This window comes from Meriones unguiculatus, chromosome 7 (genome assembly GCF_030254825.1).
Source record: "Meriones unguiculatus strain TT.TT164.6M chromosome 7, Bangor_MerUng_6.1, whole genome shotgun sequence".
In the NCBI taxonomy this organism is placed as follows: Eukaryota; Metazoa; Chordata; class Mammalia; order Rodentia; family Muridae; genus Meriones; species Meriones unguiculatus.
The window spans coordinates 43,168,688-43,187,975 of record NC_083355.1 but is presented as its reverse complement, the minus strand read 5'-3'; the positions used below and the strand labels follow the sequence as shown (position 1 = coordinate 43,187,975).

The 19,288-nt window shown below is 53.4% G+C and overlaps 1 protein-coding gene across 4 annotated transcripts in view; it reads left to right on the top strand.

Moving 5' to 3' along the window:
• Window positions 1-4,404: 4,404 nt before the first annotated feature.
• The window catches only part of Slc6a4 (solute carrier family 6 member 4), a 30,753-nt gene continuing 15,869 nt past the window's right edge, over window positions 4,405-19,288 (top strand). The window contains exons 1-5 of one of the 4 annotated variants that reach the window (XM_060387264.1): window positions 4,405-4,586; window positions 14,255-14,706; window positions 17,061-17,195; window positions 17,339-17,558; window positions 18,904-19,042. In XM_060387264.1, coding sequence (XP_060243247.1) covers window positions 14,364-14,706; window positions 17,061-17,195; window positions 17,339-17,558; window positions 18,904-19,042 — 837 coding nt within the window. In that variant the 5' untranslated portion in view covers window positions 4,405-4,586; window positions 14,255-14,363. Of the gene's footprint in view, window positions 4,587-13,241; window positions 13,441-14,251; window positions 14,707-17,060; window positions 17,196-17,338; window positions 17,559-18,903; window positions 19,043-19,288 lie in introns of those variants that run through there. The other 3 variants (XM_060387265.1, XM_060387267.1, XM_060387266.1) reach the window with 3 other exon arrangements.

Here is a 19,288-nt window from a genome sequence, read left to right as displayed (position 1 = left end):
CCATGTGCTTGGTGCCTGTAGAGGCCAGCAGGCCATTGGATCCCCTAGAACAGGAGTTACAGACGGTTGTGAGCCGCCATGATGGATGCGAAGGACCTCCCGGGTCCTCCGCAACAGCAAGTGCTTTCACCCGCCCAGCCGCCTCTCCAGCCCCTACCGCGGGTTCTTAACGGGATGAAAAGTGCACAGGGGTATAGAGCACTGCCAGATCTTCTGGTTGTGTGGGTCTCCAGTGTCCCCCCAGGCAGCTCACCGCCACTGCAGGGAACTGGACGCGCTCTTCTGGCCTCTGTGGTGGGCACTTCCCACGTGTGGCACTCACCCCCTCCCCCCGCACATGAATGCACTTGTTTACGTATATCTATGTATACACATGAATATTCTTCAAAAGATGCACCGTGAACAGTGAGTTCTTCCCACCTCCGATAGTCTTTCTTACCAAGGCCTCTACACTGTCCTGATTCTTCTCTGTCTCTGAGAAGAGACAGCTCTGAAAGAGTGTGCATGACCCCCTATTCTGTGCCTTCATCCCCCCACTTACCAGTAAGTCTTGAGGTACTCTCACATCAAACTGCTTGAAGTTTTAACCACTGTGTGAGACCCCCCACCCTTTCCTCCATCTCTTTCTGCCCATTCCTTGTAGGACACAGAATCTCTCTTACCTCAGACTCCCGGGCTGGGTCTAAAGGCATGTGCCATCCTCAACCCTCAGCCCAGGCCGCCTGTGTTATGCCGTGGTTCCCTTTGCAACCTTAAAGGCTGGTTTTGATTGCCAGGTTGGACTCGCAAGCAGCTGCCCCATCACTCTTGACAGTCCTGTGCATTCACAGCAGGGGGGGATCCATGCTTTGTGACGGACAGGGCCATCTAGAGGCAGAACACTATGCACATCTGTACACACAGTGTTAGGACCTTCCTGGAACTCTGTGCTCTGACTTCCCCACCGAGGTAGAGTGGGAAACCAGCTGCCATCAGAAGGTGGCCCTAACTAAGGGAATCTAGTAGGCCGGGCTCCGGAGACGGAGAGGCACTGGGAAGGCACGTGGTGCAAGTTCAGGCCCGTGTCTGCTTCTAACTCCAGTGCTGGCAAGACAGGTTCCATGGAGCACCGTGGATCAGGAGAGAGTCTGTCTCAGAAACCCCTGTAGAGCAGCTTAGAAAGATACCAGGATCAACCTCTGACATCCATCCCACATACACAAAAAACTATGGTTCAAAGCCAGGAGCATGGTTCAAAGCCAGCACTTAGTGAGGCCACCTCAGCCTGGCAGGAAGTTTTCCTCAGCCTGGACTACACAGACAGATGCTGTTTTAAAGCCCTGGAAGTGACATCTCCTGACCCCGAATCCTCGAATATAAGTGCCCCTGCTAGCTGCCACCTTAGCTGCTCCCACCCTTCTCCCGAGTAACCGGTCAGCAGGAACAGCAAGTGCCACTCAGATCAACACTAAAGTGACAAGTACTTTTATTCATGACTCCAAAGCTGCCCAGTGAGGTATTGGTGGGAGCGCACTGATCAGGATGCTCCAGGGAAGTCTAGCTTTGTTACCATTGGCCCCGGAGTGCTCCTGTGAGTGCTCCTGTGAGGGCAGGATGCAGCCTTAGGGCCTGCAGAGGAAGGACCACTCAAGTGAGGACAGCCGGTGAGGCTCAGGCAGGAGGTGGGAGTCACGGTGCTGTGGCATCAGGAGGATGCTCATGATGCTCACGAGGCATCAGACTTGTGAGAAATGATTAAGAAGAGGCCAGAAAAAAAGTGACTAAGAACAAAGTTCACCCACGTTTTCCTGCCATTTTCAGGGCTGTGCCTGGTCCCCCCTAACACTAACCAAGCCTTCCCTGGCACCCCTTCATCTGGCTCCATCTTGATCAGCGAGGTCACCCTCAGGTGGCTGCTGTAGAGATCCCAGGCCTACGATGAAGCAAGAGATTTCCCTGAGGGGGAAGGGTACTATTAGAGCCGTGTCTCTAGGATGGAGGTAGCCATTTCCTGGGCCTGAGAAGAAGCCCAGGAGGAAGGGAGGGCTTCCGTTTCTGTCACTGTGTAAACAGAGCACAGACAGAAGAAGGATGGCCCTGAGAGAGCTTCCGGAGGGAGTGGCTGGCATTCACAGGGCTTTGTCCTGGCCATATCCACACGGGATAATTGCTGGGTTTTGGGACTCCAGCTTGTCTTCTTGGTGGTGGTGGTGGTGGTGGTGATGGTGGTATGTGCGTGTGCTCAAGTGCATTTAACATGTGTCTGTTGCTGTGGAAGATGGCTGCATGTAGCATCTGAGCCCCCCTAGCCCCCTCACCCCTTGTCTCTGGGATGGAGCTAGTGAGCAAAGAGTAATGCCTGGCTTTTCTCCCACCCACCAAAGTCTCCTCAGCCCCTCTGCCATTTCTATAGCTTCACCCATGTGCTAACCCAGGGCAAGGCCTCTGTGGGTTTCTGGTTGGCATTTCCTCCCTGTGTGCCCACCAACTGTCAGAAACGAGTGCTTCGTGGGGGAGGAAGGCAGGATGTATGGGAAGGCAGGGCAGCCTAGCCAAGCAGCTCTGCAGGGAGAGGGGCTGGGTCTGTAGAAGGGGAGAAAGGGCGGGTGTGCATGATGGCAGGGGACGTGCATGTACCATGAGCCATGGTGTGGGTAGCTGGGTTACCTTTCTAACCATCCTCAGCTAAGGAGGAAGAGGTGAGACGTCCCAGGGTTGGTCCCAACTGAAGGGAAGATGAACCGTGCCTTTCCTGTGGAGAGAGCCCTTCATTCCCCCCCCACCCCACTGGACTACCGTTGCCATCACTCTCCAGGACAAGGCCTGGGACCCTGTGGTTAAGGGACTGCAACCCACAAGCAAAGGGTTTGAGCGCGGATCTATCTCATCCTGTAGGGAGGACTGCCACCAACACCCAGCACACACAATGAAGCAGGACCAAGAAGGGGGAGGCAGCCAGCCAGGAGGAGACAAGGCCTGGGAGGGTCAGGACTGAGCCGGTGACACCGAATCCACATTGTGACAATCAGCGAGGCAGGGGAGAGCCTAAACTGCTGCTGAAGTCGGCCCTGCTCCTCTGTCTGCCTGGGCCCTCCTCAAAACCGCCTTCTCTTGTCAACCTTGCGTCCGCACAGGAGTTTCGGGCACTGAAGGTGGACCACAGACAGGCACTGGGTTCATTCAGAGGGAGGAGCCGGTGAGGGCCGTGTGACCCTGGGATTTGTCGGGGTCATGGGATGGCCAGGCCTGTCCAGGGTCGCTTCATCAGTCCGGTCCCCCCAGCCCCCGGTCTTGGTCAAGGCTCCGCCTGTCCTGCAGTCCCCGGGCCTGGCGCCTAGGTGGCACCAGAGCCTCGTGCTGACGCTCCCTGCGGTCGGGAGCCGCCCACACCTGCGGACCGCGAGCCGGGCAGCCCTTCCTGGTGCCAGCTCGAGCCGGCTGCGGCTTCTGATGTCTGGGTTCAGGCCCCCGTGGAACAAAGGGGCTGGGGCGCTCTCGCAGCCACAGACCCGCCATCACTATCTCCTTCCTAGCTCTGATGTTCCCTCACTTCCCGGGCCGGATGAGGGCGGACAGGCTGGCCAGCCCCGGTCCTGGCTCCCCCGCCTCAGACACAGTCCAAACACAAGTAACGCATCTGCCCCTTTTCAAGTTCTCGTAATCTCGGTGAGAAAAAGGAATGTCCTGACATTAAATTCCTTTGTATGCCGTGCGCGCGCGCGCGTGTGTCTCTGTGTGTGTAAACAAAACAATCCGCACAGACTTGGAAACAATGTGCTCCGGTTCAAACGCTGAGCGGCTTTCAAAGGCTGGTAGTTTGCCCGGTGCCCAACCCCGCCGGGCACAGGCGGCTCCCGCAGACCAGCGCCGGTGTTCTCTGCGCCAACGTTCCCGTCTGTGCCTGGGTGGCTGCTGGGGGCAGCTGCGGGCGGCGCCCGGGGCGAGGTCCCCGCTGAGCCCTCGCCCCACGAGAGGACCCGCGACAAAGTCGGGGGTCCCTAAGTCCTTGGGAAGGGGGTCCGGGTCGCCCGGAGGGGCCTGGCTGCGCTCAGGGAAGGGCGCTCCGGCGAGTGACCCGGAGCGGGACCTAAACACGATCAGGGGGCAGGTTTGGGAAGGGAGGAAAACGAACCTCGGGTTGTGCAGCATCCTCCCGCCACACAAGTCCAAGAGTCAGCTCCTTCGCCCTGCCCGGCCCAGCCCTGCGCCCTGGCTGGTGTGTGTGCGCGCGCGCGCGCAGGAGTGTGTGTGTGTGTGTGTGTGTGTGTGTGTGTGTGTGTGCACGACTGTGTGAGCGTGGAGGAGAGAGCAAGTGGGGGGGGCTCTGGCCCCCCTCCCACCGTCCGGGCCGCGCGGACCCCGCCCCTCCCCCCTCCCGCCGGAGCCGAGCTGCTGCGGCCGCGGAGAAAACAAAGTTCTCCGGTCTCAAAGTGACGCAAAGAGTCTTGCGGAGCCCTTTGGCGGCGGCTATCTGGAGATCAGACCATGTGAGGGGCCGCGGGTACAAATAGCGCGGCGGGCGGCGCCAGTGCAGCGGCCGCGCCGGTGCCTCGAGGGCGCGAGGGTCGCCGCCTGCGCAGCCCGGGAGCGCCGCCGCGCCGCCGCAGGTGGGTGCTCTCCCTGTCCTCCCCGGGCTCCGACCCCGCCTCGGGCCCGCGCTCGGCCGCCCGGGCTCGGGGCGCCTTTGTCTGCCGCGCGCGGGGTCCCGGCGAGGGAGCCGCTGGGCGCCGAGGCGCGCGGCGCTGGCCTGGCGCAGCCTCGCTCTTTGGCAAAAGTTGGCGTAGTTTCCCCGGCGTGGGTGGTGCCGGGGCTTTCCTTTTGGGTCGCGGGCTGGTGGCTTTGTGCAGAGAGGGCGACAGGCACAAAAGCCCAGGGAGCCGGACGGGTCTCCGGGTGACACTTCGGAGGGCTGAGCCTCCGTGCGCTCGGGTGGCTCGCTGGGGAGCGCGCGCCGGCTCAGCTCGCAGGCCATTCAGAATTTCGGGAAACGCCAGTGGGCCGTGCCTCACCGTCCCCGGAGTGAGCAGCCAGCTGGGGGCGGGGGTGTACATCGAAACTGTTTCTAAAAAGCTGATGACCGCGAAGGAGACTTCCTTTTTGCATGAAGTGTGTGCGTGGGGGGGTGCGTATTGAATTATTTTTTTTTTTTCTGTCAAGAATTTGAAGGGTAGAGTTTTTTAAGAGCCAGGCAACGTAAACGTCTCTCTGTATGTATTTTTATGATCAATTTTTGTCCAGAAAAATGAACCAGGTCAATGGATTATTTATGGAGCCGCTAGCTCTCGTCGTAGTAAAGGGAGAGATCAAATATTTAATGTGTTTTCAGTTACATGGAAACATGCCTAAGAAAGTAACGCCAGGCCTGTTTAAATGTAGCAGAGGGCTGGGGCAGCCTTGGTGGCAGGCGGGTGGGAGCGGAGGGGGACCGGCTCCCACGGCCTTCAGTCGTGTGGAGCTGCAGACACCTGCAGGTGTGTGTGTGTGCTTTCTCCTACCCCGGTCCCTGTCAAGACGGACTGCCCCAGCCAAGGCTGGTGGGGGCTTTGTTGCAGTGCGGGAAATCTTATTTATTTGGGGCAGCTGTGAGGCTTGAAGCCAGCGTCCTTCAGACCCTGGGCAGGCCTCCTACCACATGGGAAGAGAGGGGTTTGCATACCGAGCCTCGGCAGTTAAGCTCTGAATCGTCTTTGCTCTAGCAATGTGTTGACTTTGCGCGATGAAGAGAGAAAAAGAAAGCCTGACTCTGCCTGCTGTGAAGGTGTGTAGCAGCTCAGGAGTTCAAGGTCGTCTTCAGCTCCTTAGCTAATTCAAGGCTCTCCTTGGTTACACAGGACCTGCCTCAAAAGCAAGACAAAACCTCCACCCCAAAGTAGCTTGCTGGGTTGCTTCTGGAGCTTTTCTTACTAGGCCTGACAAGAGCAAGTTGAAACTCCTCCACAGCAAACCTGGGATGCATGACACTCTGGTGGCCTTCCCAGGACATTCCAGAGTGATAACTCCCCACGGGCATTCAAGCCCATTTCAGTCCAGTTAAAAAAAAAAAAAGAATCATTTACACACATACACACTCACATACAAGCATACATTTGAGGAAGGGGAGATGGACTATGTTGACACCTTCATGGACTCCCAGATCTCAGAAATTCCTCTTTGGGAGTGGGGTTTAGAATCATTTGTGCGTTTTTGTGAACCTGGGGGTGGAGCATGTGGAAGAATTTCCCAGATGGGCAGTGGCTATGGAAGGAGGGTGCTGAGTGAGCAGCGAGGGGTAGGGAGCTGGGTTGGGCACTGTCTATGGCAGGCTTGCAAAGTAGCCTGGGTGGCCCCTGCCCAACAGAAACACAGGCAATTCTGGAAAGAGCGCCGGTTCACAGCCGCCTCTTGGTCAGACTTGAGTGGTGTCCTTGGGCACACCGGGCTGCCTGAAGAAGCCGGGCTTGACTTTGGATTACTGCCTTAGCAGGATATGGTCATGACTTAGCTCTTCATTTAAGATGCCAACGGCCAGATGGGAAACTGCACAGTCATTTCGTGTTGGGAAGGCAAATAGGGCCTTAGCTGTTTTTAGTAACGCTGGAGGTCCTTTGGGGTTCATGGACTTTGAGTAAGCAGGAACAGGGGGGCCTGGGAAACATGATGTCCACGCTCTTGGGCAGAGGTCTTAACCTCCCTTCTTGAAGAAAGCACAAATTGCAGTCATGATGCAAAGTACCTAAGGGCTGGGACCCTCCCAGACACCATGGCGAGCTGGAGGCCTTCTGGGATCTTCTTGTCTTTTGGCCGAGGGCTCTGCGTGTTCAGACGGTGAGGTTCTGTGCCTGCACCCAGCTAAGGGAAGAGTTAGTTCCTAACTAGGTCAGTTAGTGCTAACTGACCTAGGGCTAGTGGACCTCTAGGTGCACACACACGCTGGTCTCTGGGTTGGGCCCCTCCCTCTGAGGTTTTCTGTGTCCAGCCAAACAGGCCTGTGTGGAACATCAGCATCTGACCAAAAAAAAAAAAAACCCTGCTTATTTCTACTTGAGGAAGCTTGTCCTTCAGGGGTCAGTTCCAAGGAACTTCCTTCTCAGACAAAACAGCATCCTTAAAAAAAAAAAAAAAGATCCTAGAAGAGACCCAGGTGGAAAAATAGATCAAGTTAATCTTTAAGTAGAAACCCGGCATGCCTGGGTGTCCCAGGGGACAGAGGGGCCGCTAGGGTGGGCATGAGACCCACCACAGGCCAACACAGGCACCTTATTTCCAGGCCGAGCTCTTGGGAGTGACTTTGGTACACATTCAGAAAGTGCCAACCTGTGAGTAACAGCTCAGTGGGGGAATAGCTCTTCAAGCCTGGAGAGAGACAGAGACAGAGACCTTTCCTCTGGGAAGGTGCTTCCTGGCTAGCTCAGGAAACAGCGGGATGTTCTGAGAATCTGGAGCCCAGGCCAGGTGAGAGGTGACAGGAGGATGGTCAGGGACTGTTTTTGTGTGGCCCTGTGCATGTGTTTGTATGCATGAGTGTGTGTTGGGGGGGTGCATGTGCTTGTGTGGGCACATGTGGCCAGAGGTTGAGGACTGGTGTCTTCCTCAATCGTTTATTAACTTTGTGATTCCAGACAGTCTTTCAGTGAACCTGAAACTTGCTGTTTGGACTAGATTGCCTGGGCAGGGGTTTCCCGTATCCATGCCCCCTCCCCACGACCACCAACTCAGTGTTGGAGTTACAGACTTGCCCCCTGCCCTGGTTTTAGGTGTGTTCTGGGGATCCCATGCAGCAAGCGTCACCCACTGAGCCATTTCCCTAGCCCCTTGCTAAGTTGGTTTTCTTCTGTCTCCCTCCCCTTGCTTGCTGTGCATCTAATCACATCTGTGTCACACGGGAGTGTCTTTAGTATGCTTGTGCTGCGGAGGGAGACATCACTGTTTTATCTTGACTTCTGGCCAGGGTGCAGCTCAGTGATAGAGCACTAGGCTGGTCCATCCCCAGCACCGTAAAACAAACCTGATTGAAAGTGCTTAAAAACTGGCATTTTCCTGCCACTTGCTCACAGCCCACTTTCTTTGTCCTGTCCACATTTAAATATGTGACAGCAACAAAGTACAAACAGTTTTGTCTTCTGCTAAAAGTTCTAAGTTGTGAAGTGAATCCTTTTTCCCTCTTGTTCTCTTCAACTAGGTCCCACTCCAGCCCAGGATAGCCCTGAGGTGCTGGGATTACAGGTGTAAGCCACCAGGGCTGGTTTGGAACTGGGCTCAATGGGATAAAGAATTCCAACTGGCAACCTGAAAAGCCCATCAGGGGCCTAGAAGACACCTCCCCAGGTTGTGTGGACAGGTTTGCTTTAGTTTCCTCTGAGAACCAGAAAGAGGGTTAAATAACATGATTTCTGGTGGGTTCTAGCAGCTGTGTGCTGTATTTTACGGGGTTGTTTCCATAACATTTACTTCTGTGAGTAGGAAATACACTCCCAGTTCCAAACAGCCACTGGCAAGTGAGCGTTCTGAGCACAGGCAGTAGAGGCCGCACCTGCCTGTGCTTGTCTCAAAGTCAAAGCCTCCAGGCTCATCTTTGATCCTGACTTTTCAGCCCTGCTCTGCTAGAATCTTGGAACTGTCGCTGTGATGTCCCCTCCTCCACCTGGGGATACACAGCGGGTCTAGACCATGGGAGTAGGAGGTCCCTTAGGGTGGGACCCTGGGCCTGTGTAAGTTACCATGGGGGAAGAAATGCTTGCTTGCCTCTTCTGGGCTGTGGTGGGCTGCAGGACAGCAAGGATCTGCGTCACGCCCAGAGCCTGAGGCAGGCCCTCCATGAGGAGAGCCGGATATGGCTCATTCCAGTAAACAAGTGCTAGAGCAGGACCTGAGGCCACAGCCAGGCACTGCTTCCAGAGGGGCCCGAGGCGACACACATCATCAAGGATGTGCGTGACAATCAAGCTGTTCTTCAGGGCTTATCTGGAGCTAGGATGCAAAGAGGAAGCTCATGCGGGAGGCAGAGCGTCTCTCGCCAGGCCTCTAAGGATGTAGTGCGTATATAAATGTGTGGATGTGTTCCAGGGCCCACCCCGGGATAATCTGGGGCCTTGGTAATGTGCCTTCCAACACAGACCTCTGGAGCACAGCCCAAGTACCTGTTTTCACGTTTACCAGATGACCAGGTGTCTGGGCTGAGAAGTATGAAAGGCAGTGAGGCTCCAGCTGTGGCCTCCAGAACCCCGGGCTGAAAGCCCATTAGGGCCTACATAGAACGTGAAGTAGAAGCAAAATGGGTGTCACACGTGATGGCGGCACGGAAACGCCCTTCGTCACTCGTTGATGCCCGTGTGCTGTTAGTGCTAAGTCCAGCATTTGTCATTCTTTAATCCCCACATTTAATTTTCATTTTAATCCACTCTAGAGGGAGAAAATAAGAGGCTCAGAGATGTTAAGCAGTGTGGTCACAGTCACAGTGATAGATCTGGGTTGTCAGCGTAGATGTGTGAAACAGAAAGGACCCTTGGCCACAGAGCCCTTAAATGACCGGAGACAGTTCTTGTCTAGGCATGGATGGCTGCTTCTGTTGGCCGAAGGGTCTTGCCTGTGCCAAACCCACCCCGATGCCCTTTAATAGTGTGTGATAACCCATTATATTTTTGACTGCCCTTGGGCATAACTGGATCTGTCGAGATGTCTCCTCTATACACTGTGGAAAAGTTGGGATGCCCCTTTTACAGTAACTGCCCAAACCACCCTGAGGCGTGTTCCCTATTCACTGCATTCCAGAGAACAGACTCATGTCTCAGACAAGCACTCCTTTGCATAAGGGGGCAGCTGTGCCCTCGGAGATCACATCTAAACTCGAGTTCATTTCACACCCCACGTCCCCTGCTTTCACTTGATGGGGAAAAGGGGTCCTTAGGGCTGCCACCTATGATGCTTACCCATCTTCGCACGCCCAACAGCCCCTCAGGGGGCACAAATGCAAGCCAGCACTTTACATGGTGGGGCCCAAGAGGAGGAATCGGAGTAGCAAGGTCCTGGGGCACAAACTCCTAAGTGGCTTTGGGGACAGCATGAGGGACATCCACCTGCCGTGTGTGTGTGTGTGGTTAGGGGGCAGGAATCCCGTGTTTCTTGGCTTCTCCCAGCAGTGCCAGCTTCCCAGCGTCGCCATACATTTTGGCCGGGGAGGAGGGTGGTAGGACCATCGTGCCAGGCAGAGTCTGTGCCGCTCTGGAGTAGGTTCGGTGTTTATTGCTGCCTGAGCCCCACGGCTCTGCCAGCCTTGGTAGGCGCCTTGAGAACTCCCTCCTCCCTCATGGAGAATGCAAATTGCCACTTGGCTTGATGACCTGTAATTAATCTTATCTCAGCATTCAGCCCATAAATCATGCTGCAGGTTTGTTTTGGGTTTGAAAATGGAAATGCACTTGAGTATCCTGAGAGGTGAACTCGCTTTGATCTTGACAGGTAAACTCAAAGTACAAAACTCCCAGAATATTTTTTACTTAGAATGTGCTGACGGGCGGTTAACGTGTAAGAGTCACAGTCATTTCCAGGGCGGTTGGATATTTTATGACTAATTGCTATAATTACTTGCTTGCTCAGACGCTGGTTCCCCTGGCTACAGAGACAGTTTGTGAAAAGGAAAAATGGAGATTTGACCAGAAGTTTACATAGAAACAGGTTCTCTCTCTGCCTCCCTGTCCTACAGCTTTTTTCAGTTCTGGCGATAGAACCAGGGCCTCAAGGCTCACACCAGGCAAGCCCTCTGCCGCAGAGCATCACCTCCAGGAACACTTTTGAACTAACTGGGAATGAACTGAGAGAATTTTCCTGGAGATAGGAGTGTGGACAGAAAGCCAACCATTAACTAGCCAGTCAGCTGCCTTGCCACTGGGGAGGAGGGCGGGGGCTGCGGCGGTGGTGGGTGAGGGCAGACCGAAGCCTTGAAACAGTCGGGTGCTGGGGTGCCACTCGCAACCTGCTCTCTGCTCAGCCTGGGACAACGGTGCTCACATGCTTCTGGGGCGTTTTCCGTCCATGGGTAAATTCAAAGCCTGCCAGGAGGAGGTCTGCGCTGTAATACTGACCTCTTTTGCTGTCCTCCTACCCCGCAGGATAAAAATATCTTTTAGAAAAGCTTTCAGGAGAGAATTCTTAGAAACCAACCTTCTTAACAACCTGTACTTCTCCACCCTGGATCAGCTTGCTCTCAACCATTGTTATGGGAGGCAGGTGCTGGGAGAGGCGGAGCAGGGCGCCGGACAATCAGTAAGACAGGAATAGTCAGGGTGCCAGCACCCAGGAAGGCCAGGTGCCTTATGGACACAGACTGGTAACTGGAAGGAGTTTTCCCCTGGAAAAGGCAGGGAATGAATTGAAGGGAGTTTGTTTTGTGGCTTAAAGGGGCTGTGACTTTGTGTCCCAGATGCTGTGATCAAAGTGGGGGTGCCATAGAACCCTAGAAAGGAAAGCCAATAGAGAGAGGCGGTCCCCTGGGGAGAAGCAACCTGCCCTCTCCTATTGCCTGAGGGATGGTCAGAACAGGTTTATTTTATTATCAAGTTAGAAAGCATTGGGAAGATATTTCAGGAAACTAGAGCTTTATGATGGCTGAGATAAAAATAGAGACTAGGATATTGTCCTTCCAGGAGCTGCTCATCACCGCTGCCAAGAAATGAAGACCGTGCCTTAGGGGCTAAGCCCTAGGAAACACACGTTGCCCCTGAAAGCACCAACCCACAGGTTTCCATCCTTGCTTCAGGATGCCCAGGGGAAAAAACAGAGTCCAGAACACACGACTGGGCTCTTGAGCCTCCTCCCTTCCCTAGGGTCTGTCCTGGGGTTGGTCTGTCCGGTGATGGAACAGTTGCTCCGGGCAAGACAGAGAAGAGAGTAAAGGGCCAAGCCTGAGCAGTTGCTTCAGCTCTGTGTCATCTTCACCTTGGGGACAATTTCCACACCCACTGTTTGGTCTCCAGGTTCCTCTGTGTTTAGCTTAAACTTGGAAAACTAAGTTTAAGTTTGACATGTGTTTAACTGTATTAAAATCTCAGCATTCTCTCTCTCTCTCTCTCTCTCTCTCTCTCTCTCTTTCACACACACACACACACACACACACCTATTAAAGACCCATGAGCAGTTACTTATGGCACATGAGGGAATGCATGTTATATTTAAAGTTTATCAGGGCCGGGGCTTTTGCAGTGGTAAAGCACGTATGTAGCACATGTGAAGCCATGGTTTGCTCTCTGGCACCACAAAGAAAAAGGTCTTTACCAAATCTAGTTGAGATCACAAAGCAGAGAGCACGAGGAGGCCAGACACCGGCACAAAAGGTGAGCAGAACAAGGCTCCGTCTACACAGAATTATGTGTCAGAAACCCCTGTTCTTCACAGTGACATTTGCACCATCGAGGTTGAGGTAGGATGGGGGGCCAAACAGCTGGGCAGGTAGACCCAGAGTTCTTATATAATTGCACATCTGTCTACATGTAACTGAATTATCCCTTGTTGCTCTAAATATTTTTGGCAACAATCAATCCTTTTAAATCCTAAATTTTCTACTTTGCAAGTGAAAAAAAAAATCCATTGAGCACAAAACTGTTGTTACTCTCACCTGCTGGTGTTTGTATTTAATCTTTGACAATATTTATACACACAGTTTTTCAGTGTGTGTGTGTGTGTGTGTGTGTGTGTGTGTTGGGGGAACTCTGCATGCTAAGCAAATGAGATACTACTAAGGTATACCTAGCTCCCCATGGTCGTTTTGTCTTTACATCTGTTGATGGGGAGAGTGTGGGCTGTACAGACAGCGATGATGTAGCTCAGCTAGGAGAGTGCTCGCCCAGGGGGCAGAGTCCTGTGTCCCAGTGTGGCATAAACCAGGCATGTGTGCACATGTGTGAGTCTAGCACTCAGAGGTAGAATCAGGAGGCAAGCCCAAGGCCAGCCTGGGATTTTTAACCCCCTATCAAAGAAGGAAAGGGAAGAAAAGGATAAGGAAAAAGAAAGGGGAAACCCCTGAAAACCCTTGCAGGTAAGAGCAGAGCATTGACTCTCTTCCTATGGTTGGGCTTTGAGGGTGACGTGATTGCTGCCATTGTGAGAAGGGCTAAGAGTCCACTTCTGGAAAGGAAAGACACAATCTTAACAAAGCAGAGACATAGTCTAGTTCCTAAACTGTCAGGAGCTTGTAAGAAATGGAAAGTAACTGGGCAAGTCTTGGCTACAAATGGTTTATAGCAGGCAGGAGGTTTAAAGTCCAAAAGGGCTCGGGTTACTACTCCATGTGGGGAAGCCTCATCCCCGGTCTAGAAGAGAGCCCAGCTCCTTCCCTACAGCCCATCATGGTAGCGAGATGAAGGTGCAGCTGCCAGGGTCCAGCCTTCTGCAGGGGCACGTGGGAACGGGACACCTGAGGGCATGGTCGCAGCTGCAGTGACAAGTGGCTTAGCCCCAGAAGTTGCTGGCAAGTGGCAAGCAGTATGAATGGTGAGGAGCCGAGACCCACCTGGCCCAGAGGGTTGATGGGAAGGCAGAAAGGTGGAGCACAGGTGGACTGGACACAGCTGCAGACCGCAGCTGGAATCTTCCTGGAGCCAACCAGGAAGGCTGAGAAAAGACCCAGATAGAGAGCTTCCGGCACCTCCCAAGGGGGGTGTGTTGCCTTGTCTTTTCCTCTGCAGACCACCTTGGTGGTGTGTAAATCTAACCAGGTGCTTGGCTTAAAGGCCAGAGACGACCGTCCCTTCTGGCTGGCTGGCAGAAGATACGCCTTCCTTGCTGCTCACAGGCCTGGCATCCAGGATGGGGCTCTCTGGCTCTGTAGGGAAGCTCTCCTGGCATTCCTCTGGGTTACTGATAAACTACAGGGGGCATTTGTGTCCCTCTAAATGACGCAAGCACTGGGTCTTAAGTAAAGCCTGTGCGTAATCTTGGTGATTTGCTATTTTTGTTTTGTTTCCTTTTCGAATTACTTGATGGCGGTTTGACACCCTCCATTCGTTTGTTGAAAAGCTTAGTTGATTTTATGGACTCCGAGCAAACGGCCTGGCTTTCAGAAAACAGCACCTGTAATCCTGTCAGCTAAGATCATTTGGGCTGTGTGACGGAGCTTGCTGGGATGGTTTGATGCCTGTAATCCCAGCACCCAGGAAGCTGAGATAGGAGAGCTGCTGGAAGTTCAAGGCCAGCTCGGGCTACAGAGCGAGTCTTGTCTTAAAACAAACAAACAAAAGCATGGGTGACTAATACCCCAAACAAATCTCTAATCTTTCTCCCCTTTCTCGGTGTGTGTTTTCAGCAGAGCTCTCACTCCTGCCACTGTACCACTGAGGCAAGATCCAAAGCTGAGCACCAAGAACTAGTTTGTGTCCTTGGCAGATGGGCATTGGTGTCATTGGCTGACCAGCAGCATGGAGACCACGCCCCTGAATTCTCAGAAAGCACTGTCAGCGTGCAAGGACAGAGAGGACTGTCAAGAAAATGGTGTTCTACAGAAGGGTGTCCCCACCCCAGGGGACAGGGCAGAGCCTGGCCAAATATCCAACGGGTACTCTGCAGTTCCCAGCAGGAGTGCTGGAGACGAAGCTCCACACTCCATCCCAGGGGCCACCATCACCCTGGTGGCTGAGATTCGCCAAGGGGAGCGGGAGACCTGGGGCAAGAAGATGGATTTTCTCCTGTCCGTCATCGGCTATGCTGTGGACCTGGGCAACGTCTGGCGTTTTCCCTACATTTGCTACCAGAATGGCGGAGGTTAGTGCTGCGGGCCACGGAGGGGGGGGGCTGGAGGCCCTGTGGGAGGCCACAAGACAAGTGATAGCCTTACTGTCCTGTGTAAGTGACGTGGGAGGAGAACGTGAAACCTCGGCTTTCATGCCAGCCAAGTCTCCAGCCAGCAGGCAGCCTAAGGTGGGCCTGTGTGAGGCTTTCAGGCTGTACGATTATGAAGTTGGCTGATCCGTGTATGCCCTTGGGTTTGTGGTGTTGCCTGGGCTTCATTTGTAGAAGGGTTCCTCTCTCATCCTGTGTTGTTCAAGCTTTTGTTTGTGAGTCAGAAGCAGGAGAGCACTAGCCCACCCTGTGGGGAAGTCTCTCCCTCCTGCTGGCTGGAGTGTGGAGGTGTGAGGCCTGAGGCCTGTGGGAGGAAACACAGGGAGGGGGCTGGAAGGCTCCAGACCCTGCTAGGCCTTTGGACCTGTGTGAGGTCAGAGAATGGCACTGCTCTGGGTCCAAAGTCTTAAGTTATCAGACTTGATGTGATCAAAGCTGAACCCAGCTTCGGTGTAACAGGACTGCCAAGCCCAAAGCGTGCAGGGATGCATGTGCACCTGCGTCGTAGATGCCTGTCTTGTAAACCGTCCTTGTAAACCTAAGGCCATAGAGTAGTTACCTTGTTGACTGTGTGTGAATTGGGGAGCCTGGGAGAGAGCAGAGCAGAGGAGGGGAGATAGGTAGGGGCTGGCCCTCTGTGTAGATACTGGGCAAGAAGAGGGGGTCAAGCCAGTGGACATTATTTTGGCAAGCTGTCTGAGAAGCACCTACAGGGAGGCCTGGGATATTAATTTATGTTTGCCAGACTTCTGTGGCCTAACACTGTTTCTTTGTTTTTTTGTTTGTGTTTGTGTTTTTATTTTTATTTATTTATTTATTTTGAGACAGGGTTTCTCTGTGAAGCCCTGCCTGTCCTGGAACTCACTCTGTAGACCAGGCTGGCCTCAAACTCAGAGACCTGTCTGCCTCTGCCTCCCGAGTGCTGGGACTGAAGCCATTTGCCTCCACCACCTGGCCCATTTCTTGGTCTTTTAACGGCTACTCTGTGGCTAGGAAGACAGTTCCTTGGGGCTTGGGAGGTTGCACACCCCTTGCCTAGGGTTGAAAGTCACAGTCTTCTTTTCTCCTGCTTGCCGGGACCTTAGCCTAAGCATTGCATGAGGGGCTGGGTCCTTGGTGACAGTTCTACTGTAAGCTTGTCAGGTAAATCCTTTGCACAAAGTGAGGTCCATTATAAAACCACAGCATGGGTGTGGTTCTCAAGCCAGGTTTGCTCAGCGTGTAATTAATTACATGGGTATTTCTGAGTCGCATCAGCTTTGCATTTTTAGGGATGAAGCATGTTTTAGGCAGGAAGGTTATCATAAAAAAATCTTAGCTGACTCCCCTCTGGCCTAAAACTCAAGCTGCAGGTGAGCAATGTTGTTCTGTGAGAAACTACCATCTTTAGCCATGCTCTCAAACAGCGATGACCTGTGAGGAATTATTCTGGCCCAACGGAATGATATGGCCATGCTGGTCAGAATCAGTGGTCAAGGGGCTGGAGTCATAGGTAATATTGAGGAAGGAGGGGCCGGTTCCACGGGTTCCACCTGTGTGGATTATCGGACAGCTCAGCATTGTTCCATACCCGGACATCTTCGTGAGGCCTGGGGTGAACCCTAGAATCTAGAGGTCAGGTTTTAGGGTCGCCAGTGTCTGTGGAGTGTGACTGTGCTGGCGTCTTCTGGTAGGAGAGGAAATCAGAGCAAAGTGGAGGCGGCCTGGCCCCTGCTCTGTTGGCTCCTGCCCGGCCTCTTTCCCTTTACTCTCAGCCTCCTCCTGCTATCGTTTTTGCTTGCTTGTTTTTGCTTTGATTTGCCCCAAGACGGTATCTTCAATGAAATACCCTGACGAAACCAGCTTAAGGAGAGTCAGTATGGCTCACGGTGCCAGGTTGCCGTCCCTCACTGTTGCAAGTTCTGCATGGCAAGAACCGGAAGCAGCTAGTTACACGCATGCACACGTGCTGGCTCAGCTAAGTGCCCCCTTTTCATTCAGTCCAGGGCCCAACCCATGAAGTGATGCTGCCCGCAGTCCGGGCGGGGCTTCTCATCTCCGCTTCCCCCACTAACGTCTTCCACAGGCCAACCCGATCAAAACGTCCTCATTGAGATGTCCTTCCCCGTGATTCTCTACATTGTCAGCCATCACGCTAACCAGCCAGACAGTGGCTTACACTTGTTGTCACAAAGCCCTAGGGCCAGGGAAGCCTCCTGTGAGCTCGTTGCCACAACCATGGGCTGTTCTGGGGACAGATGTGGGCGGGAAGTAAACTTGTCCCCCTCGTGCCGCAGGGGCCTTCCTCCTCCCCTACACCATCATGGCCATCTTCGGGGGGATCCCGCTCTTCTACATGGAACTTGCGCTGGGCCAGTACCACCGAAATGGGTGCATTTCTATATGGAGGAAGATCTGCCCGATTTTCAAAGGTAACTGAAGGGCTGGGGGACGGGAGAGCACTGGACAGGGTCCTTCCGGAAATGGCTGGGTCGTGGGACCGAGCTCTTTAACCTCTCAGGCTTCATGGGTCTGAGCGGCCATGTGAACTTGACCTTTCTCGCCCGCTGTCCAGGGATTGGCTTTGCCATCTGCATCATCGCCTTTTATATCGCCTCCTACTACAACACCATCATAGCCTGGGCACTCTACTACCTCATCTCCTCCTTCACGGACCGGCTGCCCTGGACCAGCTGCCAAAACTCTTGGAACACTGGCAACTGCACCAACTATTTCTCCCAGGACAACATCACCTGGACACCCCATTCCACATCGCCTGCTGAGGAGTTTTACTTGTAAGTACATGTGAAGGAGGGGTGGTCTGTTACGGATAGGCCACACATCCCTGGGGCTTGGCGTCTTAGGAGCCAACTCTTCAGCCCTTTCTTGGCAGACTTCTTTTAAAATGTTTCATTAGCATATATTAATTATACATCACAGGTTCCACTATGAGATTTTCATTCGTGGATATAATGTACTTTGCTTACATTCATCCCTAACTCATCCCCAACTCTTCCTAAGCTCCCCTTCTGTGGTCACATCTTCCTTTGTTCTTTTTGGTGACATGAGGGTTGCTCTCAGGAGCACGGACAGCTTCCCAGTGCTACACCACTGAAGGAAGCGTCCTATCCCAGCAAACACTGACGTCCATGAATCTTCAGGGGTGGGTGGGCCCTCGTGAGCCCGTCCCTGTCTCCTGGTGTGTTTCTGAGACGTGAAGCAGTCAGGATTAGGGAACAAATGTGAGTGTGGGGATGGCAGCATCAGTTCCCTGCAGGATTCGGAGTTTGGGCTCTATCCCGAGTGCTCCATGATCTGACCTTCCTTTGTCTCTGTACCCCAATATGATGGGCCAAACTGCTCCACCGTGTTCACACTGACTGCTCCCTTCACCCCCGCACCAAAGCTATCCTACTGCTGCCTTTTCCTTCTCCAGCCAGTTTGCCAGGGACGTCAACTACCCCATCGTTTCAGTTGTTCAGAACTTATTTCTGATTTGGTGTGATGTATGTATGTACGCATGTATGTATGTGGTGTGTGTGTGTGTGTGTGTGTGTGTGTGTTTGAGACAGGATTTCTCTGTATAGTCCTGGCCTTGGAGATCCTCTTGCCTCTGCCCCCTGAGTGCTGGGTGTAAACGTGTGGGCCACCACCCCCTAGCTGGTGGTGCTGACTTGTAAGTGGGACCTACCTTTCAGAAGATGCTTGGAGAATGTAGGATTTTTTCCCCTCGGGTTAAGGATTCAACATGGGGTCTTACACATGCTTTGCAATTTGTTCTTCTGGTATGCTATCCCTCGGCCCACTGGTACTTTTGATATTGGAACTGTAGGCAATAGTGGCCTGGATACAGTACTAATTTAGAGCGAAGAAGGGCTCATTGCCTACACAAACATTCCCGTGTACTGGGGAGCTGGTTGTGTTGGTGGAAAGGTTCTGGTTACAGACAGTGGAAGAGGAGGGCAGGTCTAGCTGAGTGTGCCTCCCGGAGCCATCCAGCGAATGCGCCGCTTGCCGTTTCAGGATGAGTGAGGCCCATTCCAGCCCCTCCTGAAGCTCCTGCTGGTCACCATTCTCTAGAGGTCGCACAATCCTGTGCTCAGGTGGCTCTCTCACAGGCTCTTCTTCCTGTCACTCCAGGCGCCATGTTCTGCAGATTCACCAATCTAAGGGACTCCAGGACCTGGGGGCCATCAGCTGGCAACTTGCTCTCTGTATCATGCTCATCTTCACCATTATCTACTTCAGCATCTGGAAAGGCATCAAAACATCTGGCAAGGTGAGGAGCACTCTGCTGTTTTTGTCCTGGACTCCCTAAGGCCCCACAAAGTTCAAGACCGTTATCCTGGACAGCTAGTGAGCAGGAGAAAATCAGTTTGCCTCAACACCAAGCACATTCCTTCTGTGATACTTCCTTCATCACATCTGTTAGGAGGTTCTAGAACTTAACCAATGTCACTTATATGTAAGCACATCTAAGCAAATGAAGGCACAATGCGTCCCCTTCATAACTGGATTTAAAATG